This window comes from Ictalurus punctatus, chromosome 29, assembly GCF_001660625.3.
Source record: "Ictalurus punctatus breed USDA103 chromosome 29, Coco_2.0, whole genome shotgun sequence".
NCBI classification, from domain to species: domain Eukaryota; kingdom Metazoa; phylum Chordata; class Actinopteri; order Siluriformes; family Ictaluridae; genus Ictalurus; species Ictalurus punctatus.
The window spans coordinates 9,879,983-9,902,106 of NC_030444.2; the positions used below are offsets into that span (position 1 = coordinate 9,879,983).

General features: G+C 38.8%; 1 protein-coding gene across 12 annotated transcripts in view; it reads right to left on the reverse strand.

Annotated features, from left to right (window-relative positions):
- LOC108260972 (adhesion G protein-coupled receptor L3) overlaps positions 1-22,124 on the reverse strand; it is a 338,157-nt gene that overhangs the window by 25,562 nt on the left and 290,471 nt on the right. For all 12 annotated transcript variants that reach the window (XM_047152306.2, XM_017461737.3, XM_017461736.3 and 9 more), the window contains 4 exons: positions 18,326-18,535; positions 12,676-12,896; positions 7,199-7,265; positions 6,860-6,951 (listed from right to left, as the gene is read on the reverse strand). In XM_047152306.2, coding sequence (XP_047008262.1) covers positions 6,860-6,951; positions 7,199-7,265; positions 12,676-12,896; positions 18,326-18,535 — 590 coding nt within the window. The remainder of the gene's footprint in view (positions 1-6,859; positions 6,952-7,198; positions 7,266-12,675; positions 12,897-18,325; positions 18,536-22,124) is intronic.

Genomic DNA, 22,124 nt, shown 5'->3' on the forward strand with positions numbered 1-22,124 from the left:
ACAGAGATAAAAGAGGAATAAAACACTTCAGGGTTTATTCATGTTCAGGTAACTCAACTTCATCACACCAGCCGGTCATTGAACATTTTCCCATAACGGCACACCCTTTCGTGTTTTTTTTTTCCCTTACTCATTTCCTCACTCGCAGAACAACGCAGGTATATGCAAATTCCTCGATGCAGCATTCATAAGGCCTGAAAAACAAAATCGCTCACAAACGTCAAGGTAATCTTCCTCATTATCAGCACACACTGGCACACGACATACTGTAACGGAAATGTGTGTGGAAACCTCGTGTCTCATCTTTATCCCTCAGGCTTCTGCCAAGCCACTTCACACGGGAACTTAGATCTCGCGGTGTCGTTCTTCCCTGGAGGGAATGAAGAAGTGACATCCTTTCATCTGTCTATTAAGTTATGTAATGCAGTGCTACTTTCTCACGTCTCTCCTCTCCTCTTCTTTTCTCTGAAGCCGGCACTGAGTGACAGATCGACAAAGCTATTGTTGGCTTTTAGAAATCACTGTTTTCAAAAGACATGCATATTCATAAACACTCACACACACACACACACACACACACACACACACACACACACATATACGCTAATTCAAATGGGGTTTTTTAGGGGGGGGACCCTAAGCTGCATTTGAAGTTTAATTGAATTTGAAAGTCATCATCTAATACGTTAAGAAGTCTTCCTGCTGGGCGTTTAAGCAAATAAGACCACGTGGCTCTACAGTGTGTGAATAATAACGCCTAAACTACTCCCTCCCTCTCAGGTAGCACTGCCACTGGGCTAATAGTCTGGGTTAAATATGAAAAATCAAAGGGAATTGCCGCACAAGTGTCTTGAAACATGTTTCAAACGATTAAAGCAAATTTGAAGCAATTTATGCCCATAATTTCACGAGGCCTGAAATGAGCAAATCTGCATTCAAATGCCTGCAGTAATTGAGTTAGACAGAAAGAGGCAGAAAAAGAGGAGGAGAAACAGAATGGAAAAAAAGAGGCTTTTTCGCACCTGCAGTTAAGCTGCTGATAGTTTTGGGGGGAAAAAAGAAAAAGAAAAAAAAGTGTGGTGTGAATGTGAGATCAGTCTTCCAGGCAGCTCAGCAGTAATTATCAAACTGCTTTGCGTGGTTTTTTCGTTTTTTTTTTTTTTTTTTGAAGACGCCGACTTCTCATTAGCCTCACCCCTGGCAAATCGAGCCGGAGATCTTGTTAGATAGAGGGCTCGTTAGACACTCGCTGCATCTCAATGCCTGAAAGGAACGCTACGAACGGACGGCTTTATTCGCGCGCGCTTTATTCTTTAAGACAATACACTCGCTATCTAGCGAAGCCCGAGAATGGAAAACAGTCCGTAAAAAGAGTATCTGTGATGAAAAAGACTGTGTATTGATTCTGCGAGATGCAGGGTGCAGAGTCTGGATAATGGACATGAGAAAGTCCACAAAGGAAAAACAGGAATGGGGACTTAAAAAGAAAAAGATAAAGAAAAGAAAAGAAAAGAAAAAAAAATAAACGCTAAAACCAATGGCACTTCACTACAGTCCATTCTATGACACAGGCATCATAGTTCCAGGAGCTGAAAGGCAAGAAAAAGAAAAAGAAAAATGCAAAGACTCAAAAGAAAAATGCACAAAAAGAAATGATAAGAGCGCTGAGCAGCGACAGTAAAATAGGCATAAATCAAACTGACTCATGCAGAAACACAATAGACAGACACAAAAAAACCCTCATGCACAATGAAGCATGACATAGCTCAAGCCAAGAGACAAGACAAAACATGTTTCACAACAAACTCAATCGAATCGGTTCGGAAGCACAAATTAGTTCACGCCCCGTCAGAACCTGCGTGTGTTACAGCAGAGCAGAACCCTGATAACTAATCAACTGGCCTTTAAAGCTTATTGGAGCTTGACAATATGGTGCTCCTGAGAAATCCACTTGATTTTTATTTTTATTACATGACATTAAAGCTATTTGTTCACTACTACCAAGCTACTATTTCTTTTTAAATCTGGGGTCATATTGCTAATCGGTGTAAAGGGGGAAAAACAAGATGATCGAAAATAATTTCAGCTTGACTGCTTGGAAGGATAATATGGAGAACATGTTTTCTGAGATGTTTTGTCTGCCTTGTATTTCCTAAGGCATCGTTTATCAATGAGAATCTATGAGAGTGATGAGAGCGTGCTGTGTCCTATAATGGACTGTCATCCCATTTGGTGTGTGTTAATGCAAGGTTAAATAGAGAAGCTAAGATCATAGCTAAGAATGATTTGTGTTCTATCAGATGTACATGGCTAGGATGCTAAGGAAAATGTAGCTAACCAGGTAGGCATGAACAAAAAAAGCTAGTAATCAGGACTAAATATATAGAATGTAGCTATTATGCTAGGTCTAAGGTATATGTAGCTGGTAAGCTAGGTCTGAGGTAAATGTAGCTGGTAATCTAGGTCTGAGGTATATGTACCTAGTAAACTAGGTCTGAGGTAAATGAAGCTTGTAAACTAGGTCTGAGGTAAATGTAGCTAGTAAGCTAGGTCTGAGGTAAATGAAGCTGGTAAGCTAGGTCTGAGGTATATGTAGCTAGTAAGCTAGGTCTGAGGTAAATGTAGCTAGTAAGCTAGGTCTGAGGTAAATGTAGCTGGTAATCTAGGTCTGAGGTATATGTACCTAGTAAGCTAGGTCTGAGGTAAATGAAGCTGGTAAACTAGGTCTGAGGTAAATGTAGCTAGTAAGCTAGGTCTGAGGTAAATGTAGCTAGTAAGCTAGGTCTGAGGTAAATGTAGCTAGTAAGCTAGGTCTGAGGTAAATGTAGCTGGTAAGCTAGGTCTGAAGAAAACATAGCTAGTAAGCTAGGTCTGAAGAAAACGTAGCTAGAAAGCTACTGTAAGTCTCAGGAAAAGTAGCTGGTAGCTAGGTCTGAGGTAAATGTAGCTGGTAATTAAATTTGATCTTTGAATTGTGTGAAAGATTTCTGAACTACACTCAAACCACAAGAAAATTAGCCATGTAAGTTATATCTTCTAAAATGATTAGCTAGCTACATCTTGTTGTGCAATTTAAAGAGCTGCACATAATGAACTACGCTGGTTTTCTCATAATGTCATTCTTTTATATTTTTTAAAAGTTTATCTTTACACAGGTTTATTCTGAACTCTATTTAAGCAGGTCAGGCTACTTTATTCGTCAAATCAAACCAACAGACACTCACTGTTGGATTAATTTAAACAAAGTGCTCATAGAGACAGTATGGAGGATCACAGTGCTGTGCGTCATTACATTGATTCCCAAGCTTTACAGTCTTGAATATTGCCGCAATGACAAGAGACTCAATCTTGTGCTCATTCTGTCAAATTGGAGGCCTGTATTGGCACGTATAATCCTACTTAATGCTTAATAATGAGAGAAGCACAACTGGCCATCTCTAGTACTGCTGTGCTTATTAAATCTAAATCCTCAGTGTGTGTGTGGATGAAATGCGCTTTATTACCCAGACTTCGGATCGGCTCAGCTGCAGCTCTGCAGTGGGGACAATCGAGACATTGAGCCGGCGCTTTTCACAACAAACCCCATCCTTGTGATATGGCAGGTCAAACGCATACTCTCAGAAACAAAGGCATACATCTGAATTTAACAGGTGTCAGAGATGAGATGGAAAGGTTGTGACCCCGGGGAGCTGGGCGAGCTAAGCGAAGGCCGCTTTATGGTTTACACACTCTGTTTCAAATAGCTTTATAAATCATATTATAGAAAAAGCAGAGCACATAAGTCAATACAGAAACACTTAACAGAGCAGGACGAAGAGGACACCTACACTGAGATGTTTTTTTTTTGTGTGTGTGTGTGTGTGTGTATTTGTTTATTTGTTTGTTTTTTGCTATTTTTCACCACAAATCCCTTTTCTTTCTTACACACAAAATGGGCCTGAAGTTCCGATAGTGCCTTGTGAATTAGCTGTGTGAGGAGAGGAGACTGTAATAATCTAAAAGCTTGCACTTTTAAGTCAAAACTGAGTTCAACATTCATCATTTCCTCCTTGATATGTGACTGAAGATCTGAGGAAAAATAGCTAGCAAGATAGGTCTGAGGAAAATGTAGCTAACAAGCTAGCTCTGAGGAAAATGTAGATAACAAGATAGGTCTGGGGAAAATGTAGCTAACAGGCTAGCTATGAGGAAAATGTAGATAACAAAATAGGTCTGAGGAAAATGTAGCTAACAAGCTAGCTATAAGGAAAATGTAGCTAGCCAACGAGATCTGAGGAAAATGTAGCTAGCGGGGGCGTATCTATGTATCCCAGATTTATATGGCACATAATGAACACATGAAAATAGGGTCCTATGTTCGTCAGCTCTATATAGCACATAACGAGGACGTGAAATATATGTTCCCAGCTCTGTATTCACTTAATATGACATGGGTTATTGTGGGAACTTGTCAAAGGGGTTTTCTGGTCCCTTGCCCTACTGTACGACTCTCAATATAATACATATAGACTTGAGGAGGGAACTAAACAAATGGTCGGAGTCGTGGACTCACAAAAGGTCATAGTTTCCTTAGGTGAAAACTAGCCTAGTAAGTTTTTGAATCGAGCATTTGTGCTGCATTTATTTTAAGTAATAAGTTAATTTAAAATGATATCATTTAATAAAATATAATTTATTAAAATTTAATGATGACGTTTTTTTTTTTTTTTTAGCTGTGATTGACATCTCACTGCTGAAATGTCCAAATACACATGTAGTAAATCTGTTACATTATGTGCCATATAAATTTGGGAACATAGGAATGACCCCTAGCTAGCCAGTTAGGTTTGAGGAAAAACGTAGCCAATAAGCTAGGCTTGAAGAAAATAGAGCTAGCAAACTAGGTCTAGGGCAAATGTATTTGAGAAAACCGTAGATAATAAATTTGGCCTGGAGAAATTTAGCTAGTGAGCATTAGGAAAACGTAACTTACAAGCTAGGTCTGATGGAAATGTAGCTAATAAGCTGGAACTGAGGTAAATGTAACAAGCAAGCTAGGTCTGAGGTAAATGACGCTAGCAAGGTACATTTCCGGCTAACCTGTCTAAGATGACTCTTCTGCCAAAGTTTGTTAGCATGTATATAATTGAGCTTCAAATTACTTTTCATTTTTGTTATGAAAGAAACATTAAGAAGACACACACACACACGCACACTTGTTTTTGTTGTTACTCCTTTCTTTCCCCCGCCCATTTCTTTTTCAGCCCCTAATCAAACAGGCCTGAAGTTCAAATTGTGCCTGGTGAATTAGCCTTGTGAAAACAGGAGAATATAATCATCTAATTATCAGCATGAATAGGACGTCTGATTACAAAATTATCCAGTTTCATCTAAGACATTATCAAAGACGGAACAGCACCGTACAGGCTTCGTAATTAATCAGACAGGCCGAACGGCTTCTCTTCAATTCAATCACCAACTCTAATTTAATGCGACGTTATTGCCACTTATTTCATTGTTTTTAATTGTGATTTTACTGTAGTTTTGGAAGTTCTGAGTTGTAACACAAAGTGAAGTCAGAGTCACTGTCAGGTCAGATTGGATTAATAGATCAACGGAGAGGGAAAGGAATTAAAAGGATGGATACATTAAACGTCTGTGCGAAATGTGTCTCTGCCTATTGACAGATACACCCCAGACCTGCAAATCCTTCTTCTGTTAAATCATTCACAAGTGAGACAGAACTTGACCTCAATGGCTTGATTCATAGCAAATTCATAACAGATATGAGCAAACTCTAACTCAACAGCGCACAAAAACGCAGAGTGAAGGCCTGCAGGCGGAGAGCGTTTAGAGACGTTCTGTTTGGCCTTCGGACCAAAAGCACTTTCAAAGACGCAACTCGCTCTGCTCATGAGAATGTGATGCTCTGAATAATGAAATATTATCATATAAATCCACTCATATAATGAAAGAATCACATTGTATAAAGCATACATTTTGCTGACCATCATTACCTTCTGTAAAAGACAAAAACAAAAAAACAAAATCAACTCTCATGTCCTCCTTTTAGATTTAGAGATTTTGATTGTACAGCTATAACTGTAAGCTACACCCTTAATGAGATTCTCCTCCATCTTGTTGATTAATATTGACGTAGATGAAGCCTCACCGTCCTATTGGTTGCCACATAATCATCTCTGATGGACTTTTCCAACAGGTCATTGAGTACCTCTGAAGGTTGAATATGCTATCGTGCTATGATTGGGTGAGTGAGAAACACATACGTAACATCTTTACCTTACGCATCAAATCTCCTACTCTGATTGGCTGGAATGAATGTCTGTCAAAAAGCCTTGTCTGTCGGCAGCTTGTCTTCATAAACCCGAGGCACAATCTCTCTCCTAATGTTTTCCAAGTGACCTGTTCACACCTCCATCCGCCATGATATCAGTCTCAGTGACTCATTGCATTTCATTATATCTCTAACGCAGGAACATCAATAACCGCACATATTCATAAAGTCATTACAGCTCTCTGCCTCTCCAAAGTGTCCTCGTATGAATATTTATACGCATGTACACCTGCAGATGTTAATCCCAACCAACTTCTATTCCCTCCCCAATTTGATGCTTTTCACCTCTTCCCATAATGCAGCATGCTCTGCGGAATACCTTTAGGCCTTAAGCCTGTGACTTAACCTTTAAAGCCAATGGAAAATATCAAAGGCTCTGCCCCCCGTGTGCTTGTGATATCTGCTTCACACAGAGGAATAGAGCATCAGTATGACGATACACACGTCTACCAGCACCATACCCAATCAAACCCCCCCCGCAAAAAAAAAAAAAGAAAAAAAAAAGTGAGAGTTTGTGAAACTTACTTTATGTTGTCCAGGCAACCTGAGTCAGGCTTCAAGATGGCCGTGTGGTGGAACATTTTGTATAAGGCGATGCCCAGGAAGATGACGTTCAGCTAGAAAACAGAGGGCAAAACACCAACAAAACAACTGAACCACAACTCATCATGACACGTTTATGCTTTGACTCAACTTCATTAAGCATAAACACTGCTGTGATTCGAATAACAGATGTGACTGTTAATATTATCATGACTAAAGTTAAAAACATTCAAATTTGTATAAACATTTTTTAAAAATCTCTCAGAAAAAACAAATCACTAAAAGGGAACTAATGAAGCGAGTTCATTAACAAGCGTTTACCATAATGATTAGAGTGGCAGGCCCAATAAAACTCCAGATGAAATACGTGTCCAGACGCAACCAGCACCTGAAAACAAGAAAGATGGAGAGGGGATTAAACACAATCTGGCAACTGCACCAATTACACATACACAAAGCCTTCTGTGCATATAAAGTGGTGGAAGGTTGATGGGTAATAACAGATCGAACAGGTCTGGAGAGCTTCTCCGACCACATGAGACTCAACATAGTCCTGATACATGAGCGTTCACTTGTTAAATTATTCATCTCCTAATTTCCGCTGCATTAGAAATGACGGCTTCAGAGCAGGCATCAAGTGCTTACTCATCATGCCTCGTTTAAATTGTTAACGCACCTCAGTTTAACAACAAAAGCACCTTTTTAAAAACCCCACCCATCATACCTATAAATATGGTGAATGGTAAATGGTCTACACTTATATAGTGCTTTTTTAACCTCAGAGGTTCCAAAACACTTTACAGTGGTTCTCATTCAACCATTCACACACACCAGTGATAGCAGAGCTGCCATGCAAGGCACTAGCTTGCCATCCGGGGCAACATGGGGTTCAGTGTCTTGCCCAAGAATAGTGATAGAAAGGTGTCAGAACACACGGTGCATCACAGCTTGCTGCATATGGGGCTAGGTAACTGCAGACCAGTCAGAGTGCCCATGCTGACCCCTGTCCAAAAGCTGGACCATGAGACAATGGAAGAAGGTGGCCTGGTTTGATGAATCACATTTTCCTTTCCATCAAGTGGATGGCAGGGTGTGTGTGCATCGCTTACCTGGGGACAAGATGGTACCAGGAAGAACTATGGGAAGAAGGCAAACCGGTGGAGGAGGTGTGATGCTCTGGGGCAATGCTCTGCTGGGAAACCTTGGGTCCTGGCATTCATCTGGATGTTTCTTTGACACGTAACACCTACCTAAACATTGTTGCAGACCAAGTACAGCCCTTCATGGCAACAGTATTCCCTAATGATAGTGACCTCCTTCAGCAGGATAATACGCACTGTCACACTCCAAAAATTGTGCAGGAACGGTTTGAGGAACATGACAAAGAGTTCAAGGTGATGACTTGACACCCAAATTCCCCAGACCTCAATCCGATCAAGCATCTATAGGATGTACCGTTCTTCATCTTGATACAATATACCACAACACACCTTCAGAGGTCTTGTGGAGTCCATGCCTAGAAGGGTCAGAGCTGTTCTGTAGGCACCTACACAATATTAGGCAGGTGGTTTCAATGTTATGGCTGAGGTGTATATGTAAGGAATAATCGACGACGGGTCATTAAATTATTAGAAAATATTGCACACCCCAAGGTGGTAATACCTCGGAACGGAGTCAATTGTTCCGCTTACACCACAGTTACCACGCCTCAAGATATTGTTCAGATGTTAAATTTCAAGACATTTGACAGATTTTTGTCCTTAAAATAGCTCTTGTGTGGAACTAATTTATTACGCATCCTATCTAAAACCTTCGTTGCTAATTCCAAAGCTTCATTTTAGAGCTAGTAACGTTGGCTTGAGCTATTGATTATACGGTTATTGGGGAGAGAAAGAGAGAGAGAGAGAGAGAGAGAGAGAGAGAGAGAGAGAGAGAGTTCACAGATTTTTTTTTTCGGTTTCATGCTGATAATATAAAGATAGATAATAAATAAATATCAATAAGCCTACTTGTTCACAGGGTTTTTCATTTTTTCTATTACTGCAGAAAATACAACAAATAAATAAATATTGATACTTGTTCACTGGCTTTTCCGTCTCATTACTTCAATCACACGTGCTCTCTCGCACTCTCTCCAATAACTACATATCAATGGCTCAAGCCTCCGCTTGGCCTCGTGGCCACATTACCACCACAGGTGCGTTTATTTTTCTAATAATTCAATGGCCAGATGTCAATTATTCCTTACCTATTTCTGGAAAATCGAAATTTTGTAATTTTCTTTGTTGTTAAATATGTGTGCTGTGGTGGACAGTAGGCTAACTTTTCCACTTCTATGCTTTCCAGTTCACTCTGTGAAGTGATATGGAACTGTAATGCGGTCAGGACCTGACTGGAACTACTTTAGAAGTGCATTTACTGAGAAATATTTGCCCTCCGCAGAACGTCTGTCAGCCAATCAGAATCAAGAATTCAACAGCGCTGTGGTATAAATGTGTGCACAGCGTGGTTGAATTCTTAAATTAGATTAGGGCAGAAGGTGTTGATTAATTTTCAGCAAGAGCAGCTCTGACAATAGTCCCAGCTCAAAACAAATCACAGGTTTATATTAATGCACTCCTTCTAAAATGTTATTGTTTCTATAGTAACAGCTAATTCACAATTACTTGTATGGCAGATGCTCCACGTTTCATCTAAGACTAATAATAAATGTGTTAGTATTTAACAAAGAGAAATATGTAAGCATAGATTTGGTGAAGTGTTCTGTAAGGAGATGTTTATTTAACACTTATGGAAGGAGTTCTTTGTAACCTTCTTAACGTTTTCTACCATGGGGGGAGTTTTTATGACAGATGTCATTCTAGTTTCTCGGTAACATGACAAGCTGTATGAGGCTGGTGAGGGAAAGACTGTTTATAGCTACTAGAACATACAGTGATGTTGTATGTTTCCCCATCCTGATTTCTTCTGTTTTTGTGTAGATCTCATACTAAATTGTTTCAGAAATTAAAATAAAATCTAAGATAAAACAAAGGCAACCTGATTAAACACAAAATACAGGTTTTAAATCATAATGTTATTTATTGAAGCAAAAAAAGTTATCCAATTCCAACTGGGCCTGTGTGAAAATGTATTTACCCCCGTAGTTACTAATTCCCCAAATCTATGAAACTGCATTCATAATGGGGTTCAGCTGGACTAGACACAACCAGACCTGATTACTGCAAACCCTGTTCAATCAAATCAACACTTAAATAGAACTTTTTCAACAGCATGAAGTTGATTAAAAGGTCTTAACACACTATGCCAGTAATACACTATGCCAAAATTGAAAGAAATTCCAGAAATGATGAGGAAGAACGGGATTGAAATACATTTGTATGTGAAAGCTGTTTCAAAGGCTCTGGGACTCCAAAGAACCACAGTGAGAGCCATTATCTCCAAATGGAAAACCTCAGCACAGTAGTAAACCTTCCCAGAAGTGTCCGACCTTCCAAAATTCCTCTAAGAGAACAGCAATGACTCATCAGGAAGTCACAAAAGAGCCAAAGACAACATCAAAGGAACTAGAAGCCTCTCTTGCATCAATAAAGGTCACTGTTCATGATACAACTATCAGAAAAACACTAGCCAAAAATGGCATCCATGGAAGAGTGGTGAGGTGAAAACCACTGCTAACCCAGAAGAACATTAAGGCTCGTTTGAATTTTGCCAAAACACACCTTGATGATCCTCAAACCTTATGGGAGAATGTTCTGTGAACTGATGAGTCGAAAGTGGAACTGTTTGGAAAACAGGGGTCTCGTTATATCTGGTGTAATCCAAACACAGAATTCCACAAAAATAACATTATATCTACAGTCAAGCATGGTGGTGGAAGTGTGATGGTGTGGGGATGCTTTGCTGCTTCAGGGCCTGGGCAACTTGCAATAATTGAGGGAAACATGAATTCTGCTCTCTACCAGAAAATCCTAAAGGAGAATGCGCGGTCTTCAATCTGTAAATTGAAACTCAAGCGCAACTGGATTATGCAGCAAGACAATGATCCAAGGCACAGGAGTCAGTCCTAGTCCTAGAAGTAAGTGAAACTCTGCTCTCCAGTTCTCTGAAGCGCCTGGTTGCAGTTATTGCTGCTAAAGGTGGCACAACCAAATTTTAAGTTTAAGGGGGCAATTAATTTTTCCCATGGGTGATAGGTGTTGGATAACTTTTTTTGCTTCATTAAAAAAAATAAACAAATAAAAAAAACTGTATTGTGTGTTTATTCAGGTTGTCTTTGTTTTATCTTGCATTCTGTTTGAAGATCTAAAACTATTTAGTATGAGATATACACAAAAACAGATGAAATCATGATGGGGGCAAATACTTTTTTCACAGCACTGTAAGTGATAACAGGAACTAACTTGCTTTAGCAGATGTTCCACAACGTAAAATGTAACTACAACCCGATGATACAAAGTATAACATGTAATTTATAATAAAACTCCCCTTTTTCATGGTTGGATGGTCTCTTCGAGCAACTAACAATTAAACAAACATAAAAATAGAAGACTGCTCAGAAAAAAAAGCTAACTACGGAAAGCAACAAAAATTAGCACGTTAACTAAGCAAACGCGAAAGTGCTGTTCACGCCTTGTGCCATCATGAATCATCTCAGATAGGTCGCTGTCAATCAATCGAGAGTATTTAAATACAAGACCACGCCCACCTGGACAGTTCTCAGATCAGAAAGTGGAACGTTTCTTTGAGACAGAATTTTGTAAGAAATGACGTGAGAGAAAACAAAGGAGAGAGAAGTGCAGTGAAGATCAAAGTGCATCACACACCCTACACAGACACACACACACACACACACACACACACACACACACACACTCTCTCTCTCTACTTGATTGCCAGCTGCAATATGTCTTCAAAGCCTGGCTAAGTAGTTGTTATGAGTTTTGTTGAATGCAGTACTGTTTCTCCAGATTACAGAGGGAATATTTAATGTCGACATTACTCTATCTCTCTCTCTCTCTCTCTCTCTCTCTCTCTCTCTCTCTCTGTGTGTGTGTGTGTGTGTGTGTGTGTACCATAATGCTCATCTCTATGCTGTGCAGGTTTCTGCTCCTATGATTCTATCTCTATATGCATTTGCTTCTATGCTTTACCGCACTCTTGTATAAAAGAACAAAATGTGAAATTCAAAAATGCACTGTGCTTCAAAAACAGAATCTATCTGTTCCAGTCAAAAATCTTGCACCACCATTGCAATAATTCACAGGTGGGTTGAATCTGTGTGGTTTTGTCCTAGGAGACAAAAAAAAAATAATTAAATGTGAAAAAAGCGGAGTGACTAATTTCGCACCTCCAACTTTAAGTGAGTCCAAGTGTCTCAAACTGATTTGATTCGTCCGACTCAACTCTAGGACGAGTGTAGTAGTATGTGCTGGTGAAGAGAGTCAAATATGAACAGGTTCTTCCTATATCCCATTCAAAATAAGAGCTGGATATGTTGTACCTGTGTAGCGCAGTACCTAATGTAAACATTAGAGGCGGTATAACAAATTGCATGTACAACCCCACATGAAAAATATGTTCTACAGCCCTAATGTGACTCATTCTCATCGTCGTACACACACTGGAGCGAGACACACACGTGTTACAGCTGTCCGGTTGCGTACACAAAATGTGCTCAAACACAAACACATAACTGTTAAACTCGGCAGAATCAGAGATCTTTCCCACTAGAGAAAAGAAAGCCCTGTGCGTGTGTGTGTGTGTTTCAGTTTGTGTGTGTGTGTGTATTTACTCACACTCTCTCTGTGCCGTAGCTCCTGTAGTCCACGGCAGCAGAGACGGCCACGACGAGAGCCGGGATGCCGTAACCGGCCAGGTAGAAGTAGCGCTTGCGGGAGTGCTCGCTCTCAAACACCTCCACCAGCATGATGTAGAGCTGCACGCCTTCCAGAAACATCCACGTGAACGCCGCCAGGAAGAAGAAATGCAGCAGAGCGGCGAACACAGCGCAGACGATCTGCATAGAACAAGGTGCAGGAAGGGAAGGGAAGGGAGCGGAACTGATTATTAGTGGCAGTGAATTAGAAGGAAGAATTACAAACACACACACATGTGTGCACTGTAAATCCAAAAGTCTTCAGACCAGGTAGACTTTGATGGATGATGTGCATCTCTTCTCGTATCGGTAATTAAATTAAAACTCATTCATCAAAAATGACACGCTTCTATTACAGGAACAATTACACCCCGTGTGCTACCTTTAAACAGAATATTATCCTCTATGATGACACCACGAACAAACACACACACACACACACACACACACACACACACAAATATATATATATCATTTTAGCATCCACTTTATTAGGAACGCCTATGTGCCTGCACATTCATGCAAATATCCAAACAGCCAATCACGTGGCAGCTGTACAGTGTATAATATCATAAATATAGGTCACGAGCTTTAGTTAATGTTCACATCAACCTCAGAACTGGGAAAAATGTTATCTTAGTAATGTTAACCATGGGATCTTTCAGAAACCGCTGATCTGACTAAATCTATATCCCGATTTCCGTAAAGCTGCTCTGTGACAATGTGTGTTGTTAAAAAAACCTATACAAATAAAATCATCCAAGATGGCCACCCTAATAGCATTACAGACTGGACCACAGCTCAAAGCGTGTTTGACAAGAGCAGATGAAGTGATGGGAGGCTTCATTTTTAAAATGAAACGAAATAAACTTGTTCTCGAATTGTACAATATGATCTATTGATCATATCGATCTCACACTTGGACGGAGGTGGACGGAGGAGAATTGTTCCACCATCTACCATCTACTGCCTCCATCTTTTTCATCTCAAGTCTGTAAAGAAGGTCCCGCTAATGAATTGTATTCTTTTGGAAGAGCATTTAGTGCTCAGAAATTCCGCATTAACCATGATAACATGGTGGATTCTGATTAGTTGGTGCTAATTATGGTTGTATAGGCCCATTTCTATGATTCCATGATGCATATCAATACAAAGAGGCCACATTCCTACGTCCTGTCATCACCATTAGCCATATGGCTCTAACGGGGGGGGGGGGGGGGGGAGAAGGAAAACAAAACAGTGACCATCATTTGGAGTACAGAAGATCCAACAATATAAAAAAAAAAAAATCACAACAGTTTAGTTTCTGCACAGCCTCACTGAACCAATGTGCCATGACACATTCTCTCACAGCGAGCATTATCATTATATAAAGAGCTCCAAAGGCATCGAAGTGAGTGGGTGAGCTCGAACACGACGACCAGAGAACAACTGATTAAGTGATTAAGCAGTTCTTCGTGTAAAATGACAAAACATAAATAAGGCTCTAGAGATGATGAACAGATGAAGGTCAGACTCAGACTGCGAATTGAACGCCTGTGTCAAAGAGGTACAGAGGATGCTCCCACATCTATCCGCACTCCCCACAGCGGGGTTGATAATGAGATACTTCCCTGAGGGGATTAACCATTAACTCTGACCTATAGCATTTAACCCTTCACATCGCTGCTGTTTAGAGATGATGCTTAGCGCCCGGAGGATTTTTTTTTTTTTTTTTAGCAATTTCAGCCTGTAAGGTTAGTGAATCAGTTAATGATGAGGCTTGTTAGGAATCTGATGCACACTTAGAGAAAGCGTGAGGGAAGGAGAGGGAAACTACAAGAAGTAACATGCCATTTATTATTGAAGCAAATAATTGCAATTATCAATTTAATTGCCATTATATGGCCCAATTATAGTATAGTATATTAAACAAATACGAATAATCTAAATCATTGGTCACCAATCCTGTTCCTGAGATCCACCTTCCTGAAGACACAAGAGCTCAAGGAAGACGGTTGGTGACCACTGATCTAAATGAAGAGATAAAGTGTTCTAAACGGACACAAATACTGATATGAATAGGCGGTATGCTATTCTTTATTTATTTATTCATTCATTTATTTTTAAAGAAAGCTTGACAAAATGGTTCACAGGACATCTGGTTGAGACCAGAGGTGTGCAACAAGGGGCGAGGTACAGTAGGCACAAGTTACACGAGCGGCAGTTCTTTACTTTCACGTGGGAACACGGTCAGATATGACGCGTGTGGGACAAAGAAAGAGCATCATCATTAACATGAACATAAATAAGAACTTAATAACGCTAATAATTAGTCGAAACAGCTTGAAAACTCTGCACATCCCTAGTGGAGGTCAATTAGGGGAAGAGTGATATAGATCATAGTTATTTTAAAAAATGGCTGTGGCTCAGGTGGTAGAGCGGGTTGTCCACTAATCGTAGGGTTGGCGGTTCCCACATGACTCCACATACTGACGTGTCCTTGGGCAAGAAACTGAACCCTAAGTTGCACCTGATGGCAAGTTACCGCCTTGCATGGCAGCTCTGCTACTATTGGTGTGTGAGTGTGTGTGTGAAGGGGCGAATGAGACACAGTGTAAAGCGCTTTGGGTAAAAGCATGCTATAAGTGCAGATTTACCAAAAAAATAACCTAGTTTAGGCCACACTCACTACAGGTTTAAATCTGTACACAGATACAGATATTCAATTCAATTAAATTTTATTTGTATAGCGAGTTTTACAACAGTCATTGTCTCAAAGCAGCTTTACAGAAACATATAAACACAGGATACGGATTTTAAGTGTGTGAATTTATCCCTATTGAGCGAGCCGGTGGCGACGGTGGCAAGGAAAAACTCCATAAGATGTTAAGAGGAAGAAACCTTGAGAGGAACCAGACTCAGAACCATCCTCATCTGGGTAACAAAGGATAGTGTAAAAGTAAAAGAAAGTTCATTGGCACCTGTCAAGTGGCAGATATGAATATGTGGAGCACTAAACAGATATGAATAGTGCCATTGTGCTAAGTCTAATGATAGTGCTACACACAGCAAGGATAAAACAGTTCCTAAATCACATTATATTCACCATATACTGTACAACGATCAGCCGTGACATTAAAACCACCTGCTTAATATTGTGTAGGTCCCCCTGGCACCACCAAAACAGCTCTGACCACTATACTAATCACTGCCTACTGCAAAATACCAAACAAGACCTGTCGTTTTGGTGATGCTCTGACTCAGTCATCAAGCCAAACACAATTCAGCCCTTGTCAAAGTCGCACGGATCCTTACGCTTGCCCATTTTTCCTGCTTCCAACACATCAACTTCGAGAACTGACTGTTCACTTGCTGCCATTTGACAGGTACCAATGAACCAATATAATTAATGCTTTTCACTTCACCAGTCATTTGTTTTAATATTGTTATATTTACAATGTCACTTTTAGGACACTTGCTTTGGTTGTTTTATATATATATATATATATAAATAAAATATTCCGTACATTATTCGGAACCTATTTCCTACATTAGGCAATACAAGTGATATTTAGCCACAATGTTTAGGGAACATGTTTCAAAAGACTGCCATTGGGCTTCAGCAGGAAGCATCATTCTAAAAAGGCTCTTTTTATAAAAAAAAAAGTAAAACCTCTTAAGAAAGTTAGATCCATTGAAGCACCGCATGAGGAATTTGTGGAATCTTAAACATTCAAGTACAGAATTTGTGACTTCAAAAGCATTCATACTAATTAGAAATTATTATTTTTAAAAAAGTATTCAAACTGTCCAATTTGTTCTGATAGCCCTACTGTGTAATATAATAAAGTCAAAAGCAAAGGCTTTTTTTATTATTCATACTATTAATCATGTTTGCTACAAATTCAAAAATGTCTCCTTGAAGTCATTCAGGTGTCCTATGGGAGATATGTTTAGCTTTGTGACCAGGCCTAAAAAACATGCTGTTTATTTCAACAGCAGCTCATTGAAACAGTTAATAGCATATATGCTTTTCTTTAAATATATTAGCATAAAACTATTGTGTAGCCCACAGACAAACAAAACAAACAAAGTTTCCATTGTTAATTAAAATGTTTAAACTTTTTGATAAACCTGTGTTGTGTTTGCAATTGTTTATCCATGAGAACAGAGTATTTTTGTGATTTTTTTTAAACAAACGATCAAAAAGTTAAACAATAAAGACAATTTTTCACAGCCTTCTTTGCTCATATTTACCAAGGGTGCCAATATTAATGGAGGGCACTGTATGTGCGATTTCGTCGCACAGTGAATGGCATGCTTTGATCAAGTTGTTAGATAGCAACATGCCTTAACATACATAGCTTAATCGGTTCATTTGTTTCCCATTACATACAGTATATGGTCTCTTTTTTTCTGTGAAGCTGCTTTGTGACAATGTCTATAATAAATTTTACCCAAATAAACTCGAATTAAACATTAAAGTTAAGTAACGATTTTGAGGATATGGCATGCAAAAGGCTTGCCTGCTCTTCACTATTACCATTCCATTCACACATCATGTAACCTCTACAACCCCCATCAACCATCTTTTCCATGCACTACAGACATGATGGCCCTTACGCTGCAGAAGCTCACGAAAGCAAATTAGCTCTGTGGCATGCGGAGACTCTGGTGACACTCAGAAATCAGCTGTTCAGTCCTCCGTTGAGCTGAGAAACCTGAACCTCGGCATCAAATCCCTCGCTTTGAATCACTTCCTTGCACGTCGGCAGTCTAGCAGATGAATCAGCAGGTGATTTTCTTTTTTTTTTTTGTGGAAAAAGAAGAAAATGGCAAGAGTGGAGAAAGAGATGGAGTAAGGTAGACATAAAGTGTCTGGATTTTTCCCCCATTCCACTCAGTAAAAATATCTGATGTTAAAATCCACAGTGAAATTTTAGTTTATTCTCTAAAGTTAAGTAAGGATACATTAACACAGACACATACACACCAGTAGCAGCTGGTCGGTATTAAAAGAAGGGAAGCTTTCTATTATGGACTACTAGATAGATAGATAGATAGATAGATAGATAGATAGATAGATAGATAGATAGATAGATAGATAGATAGATAGATAAAAAAAAACTATTGCTTGCTTGATTGATTGATTGATTGATTGACACTATTCAATCATTGCAACACTATTCTATCATTGCGAGGACATTTGGTCCACTTGGGACGAAAGACGAAATACATGTACACACAAAAACACTCGCCCCAAGCCCAGAATCCCAAAGTCAGCTCCAAAAAAGCTCAAGTACGTCAGCAGCTACAGCAGCAGAATGACACAAGAAAACAAAATAACCAATAACTGAGGCACAGGCAACGTTGTAGTCAATCAGCATAAATACTCGTATTGGGAAATGGGATTAGCTGATGTTCACCAATGTGTGATGCAGCAGTTTATGAAAAAGCTCCAGATTCAATTACAGTTTTGTTTGTGGATCTAAAACTATAATTGACAGTATTGTCGTGTGATAGTATTGTGTATGTGTGTGTGTGTGTGTGTGTGTGTGTGTGTGTGTGTGTTTATGCGTGTGTCTTACAGGCTGTTCGGTGCGGTTGATGCCTGTCAGGAAGAGTGTCTCGGCGATGAAAAGCGAAATGCACAAGTTCTTGTGGATGGTGTTGCGGTCGCTCTGCAGGCCTCGGAAGAAGCAGAAGGTGAAGATGCAGATGAGCAGGCAGACGAGTGACAGCAGGATGCCCACCCACGTGATCATATTCAGCAACAGGTCATGCACCGGGTCTGCACTCTGTATCATAAAAAGAAAGAGAGAGAGAGAGAGAGAGAGAGAGAGAGAGAGAGAGAGAGAGAGAGAAAGAGAAACATAAGTAACAATCCACATCTGAAACAAATTGCAAACGCGCCAAACACACTCACTGTGAAGGGTTTGTAATGGCATTGCTTTGCTTTTATTGCTCCTGTGTGGCCATGCATGAAGTGCACCATTGTGGCTCATTCATATCTACTAAAAAAAAAAAGAAAGTCCTTCCCATTAACAGCTACCATGTCATGCCGTCACGTCGTTTATTTCCCTGGATATTATTAAAGATCCTGTGTAGCTACAAGGTTCCAAATACCTAGATATCCAGATCCTGAACACTCTGCGCTCATTATAAGCAAGATGAAATGCATTCCTCAACATAAGCTATGTTTCCATAGTAGCACTAGTCTAAGGTTAGTTAACGCTATCCTGTAAGCTGTCCAACATTTATGGTCAGACTGAGGTCAAATGTAGTCCAATTAAAGTATAACAACCAGGCCAACACTGGCTGGACTAATTAAATAAGTTTTGGACATTTAGATTGTTCTTTTGACATTTAGTTGGGCTTGCTGGCAGAACTTGCATAAACAAGGCAGACATCGCTTGCAAAAACTCTAATTAAATCTCTTTTTGTATGTGTAAAAACCCTGAAGCTTAATATTTTCAAATCTTTTTTAATACTAAAGTAAAATGTGAACTGTCAACTTTATTTTTTTCATCTTCACCAATTCCTACCCCTATCACATGCCAAACAAATGACAGCATTTTAAAGTCAGCCACTAATTCCTTTCAGTACTACGCATACAATACTATAGTTCACGTGAACATACTCAGAGAATAGCAATAACTGCTCTCCTCTGTATTCATGAGTTATAGGCACCTTTATACATATATATATATATATATATATATATATATATATATATATATATATATATATATATATATATATATATATATATATATGTGTTTAAGTTGACATTTTGGAAGTATGGTGAGTTGCTGACCCAATAAACTGTGTGCAACATTTATACATAATACTTTATGGTACATTCTCAGAAATTGAGGTACCAAACCTTGTTACTGTGGTGGAACCATCAAGGGAACATCTTTCATACCTTAAGTGTGTATCTTTTTTTTTTGCTGTATATTTTTAATCCTTTTACTGTATGAATTATTACATTTACATAAAAAAAAAATTCTGTGGATTTTTATTACTTGAATAAGTTCAAATAATAAAAGGTTGGTATGGTAGTTGGTAAATTGTTGCTGTATGGCAACAGTGTGCAATGGTGGAACATATCATATGGTCAAAAATAACACAATATCTATGAGATTACAATTCCAATTACTGCATTTCCCAGACTATAAATTGCAGTGGTTGTTTTTTTGCCACCTACAGTAGTAAACATATAACAGTTATATATTCTAGGAAGAAACTACAGTTGGAAAACATATGTGGATGGATTTGCTCACTCAAAATACATACGGAAATCAGATCCAACCATGTTTCGGGTGAAGAATCTTTTTAATTATTATCTTGAATTCTTAATTCTTTCTCTTGAAACATAAAGTTTAGAAAATATGACAAGTGCAAAATGTCTGGAATTATGAATGTGGAAAAAAAAGTAAATACAACTAAATCTACTATTAGAGAAGAGTAGTGCTGTTTCTGCTATGTAGGCTTCTTTCATTTCAGGAGTGCACACAGTACAGTTCCATCATCGCATGTTATTGCCATATGGCAACAAGTACATTTTACCATTTAACAAAATACTAAAAATATATAAACTTGCTTAAATGACAAAAAAAAAAAAATGTTACTTTATTATCTTAACGTAACTTATCTCAGATAGTGGGGGATTTTTTTTCGTTTAACCAGTTTTGCCAAAATATTACAAAAATATATCACATTTTGAGAGCCTTCCAATGATGACCTTTACCATGTCATGTGATTGAAGGAAAGGAAGTGCAAACAGCACTTCCTGGTCATGTCACATGGAATTTTAAAAAAAAATGTTTTTATGCCCCCTTTTCCCAGTTACATAGGGAAATAGTAATTTTGTATTCTTGACTATCAAAACATTGGAGATAAATGAATTGTTGCCATATGGCAACACCAGGGACTAAAGGGATAATTAGCTTTTAGAAAAAAAAGCTAAGGCCATATCCTGAAAGTATGTGAAGACCAACCTATTAACTTTTTTATCTAATGTTTTTATGTGTCAATCCATTGTACCCACATGCTTAAAAAAATATCCATTATAGTCCCAGTATACAGAAAATGCACAGTCCCAGAAATAAAGTGGTTTATGAAGCTAATTTAAGACCTAAAGGCTGTTTGTTTCCCGAATGAGACAAAAATGTGACTGTACTACACTGTGGAGGGATAGCATAGATTTATCTATCAATTATTTATCATACTCTACTGTTTATTACTTAGCACAGCTCAGCACATGGCCACTTTCATCCTGTACCTTTCTTGGATATATAGTCATAGATAGATTTTGGCACCATGCCAAGCTGAGATAAAATTTAGGCTTAGAGTATTTCTAAAATAATGTAATGATATTTAGGTATGACCTATGTAATAAAAAATTATTGCATATATATATATATATATATATATATATATATATATACATATATTCAAATTAGAATTATACAACCTTTATATTTCAGACAGTAGCTTTCTGTGGGGATTTTTATTTTATTATTTATTTATTTTTTTTGCAATTAGAGGTAGAGGCACAAAGTGGGTGATTTATGAAAGCAACTCATGGATTCAGTGGGCAGCAACACAATGCTTGATTTCCCTCTAGACTCCGCTGTGTACAGTCCCAGTGGAGAGCACTTGCACAGACACACAGACAGGAAGTGCATGACTGATATCGGAGCATACGCGACAAAGAAACCTTTGGAGACTGCATGAACCCTGTCTTAGCACTAAGCCCACCACCCCCCAACCTCCCCCGCCCATTCCTTAACGCTACTGATGAATATTAATGAGCGGAAGAAACAGAACACAACCAATTTCATACACTCGATGTGGGTAACTGTATGTATGTGTATGTGTGCGTGTGTGTGAGGGCATTGCAGAAGAGGAAATAATAAATGTCACAGCTGTAGTCAGTGAGTGAACTTTTTTAAAAGAGATTTTGTTGTCTTTGGCCGTGGTACACATTTATTCTCCGGCCCTATGAGACAGAGAGAGGGAGGGAACATGAGATAAATTTCTCTCTCAGGTCCACTTGGTGCAATGCTGTATTTCTCCTCTATATCGCACTCTGTGTGTGTGTGTGTGTGTGTGTGTGTGTGTGTGTGTGTGTGTAGCACTACTGAAAAGCAACATATGCTTCTATATTCTGCGTGCACACACACACACACACACAGTATATGTAGTGTAATATAAACAGATGGATGATTAAAGCTCACACTCCCAGGACAAAAAGGATCGTAACCATAGGTACACATATAAAAGGCAGTGGTAGCTGATGATGTCATTATATATACGTTGCCATATTGGTGGTCCTGAGCTTTATTCACTAGTTACTACATTGTAATTACACAGTAATAA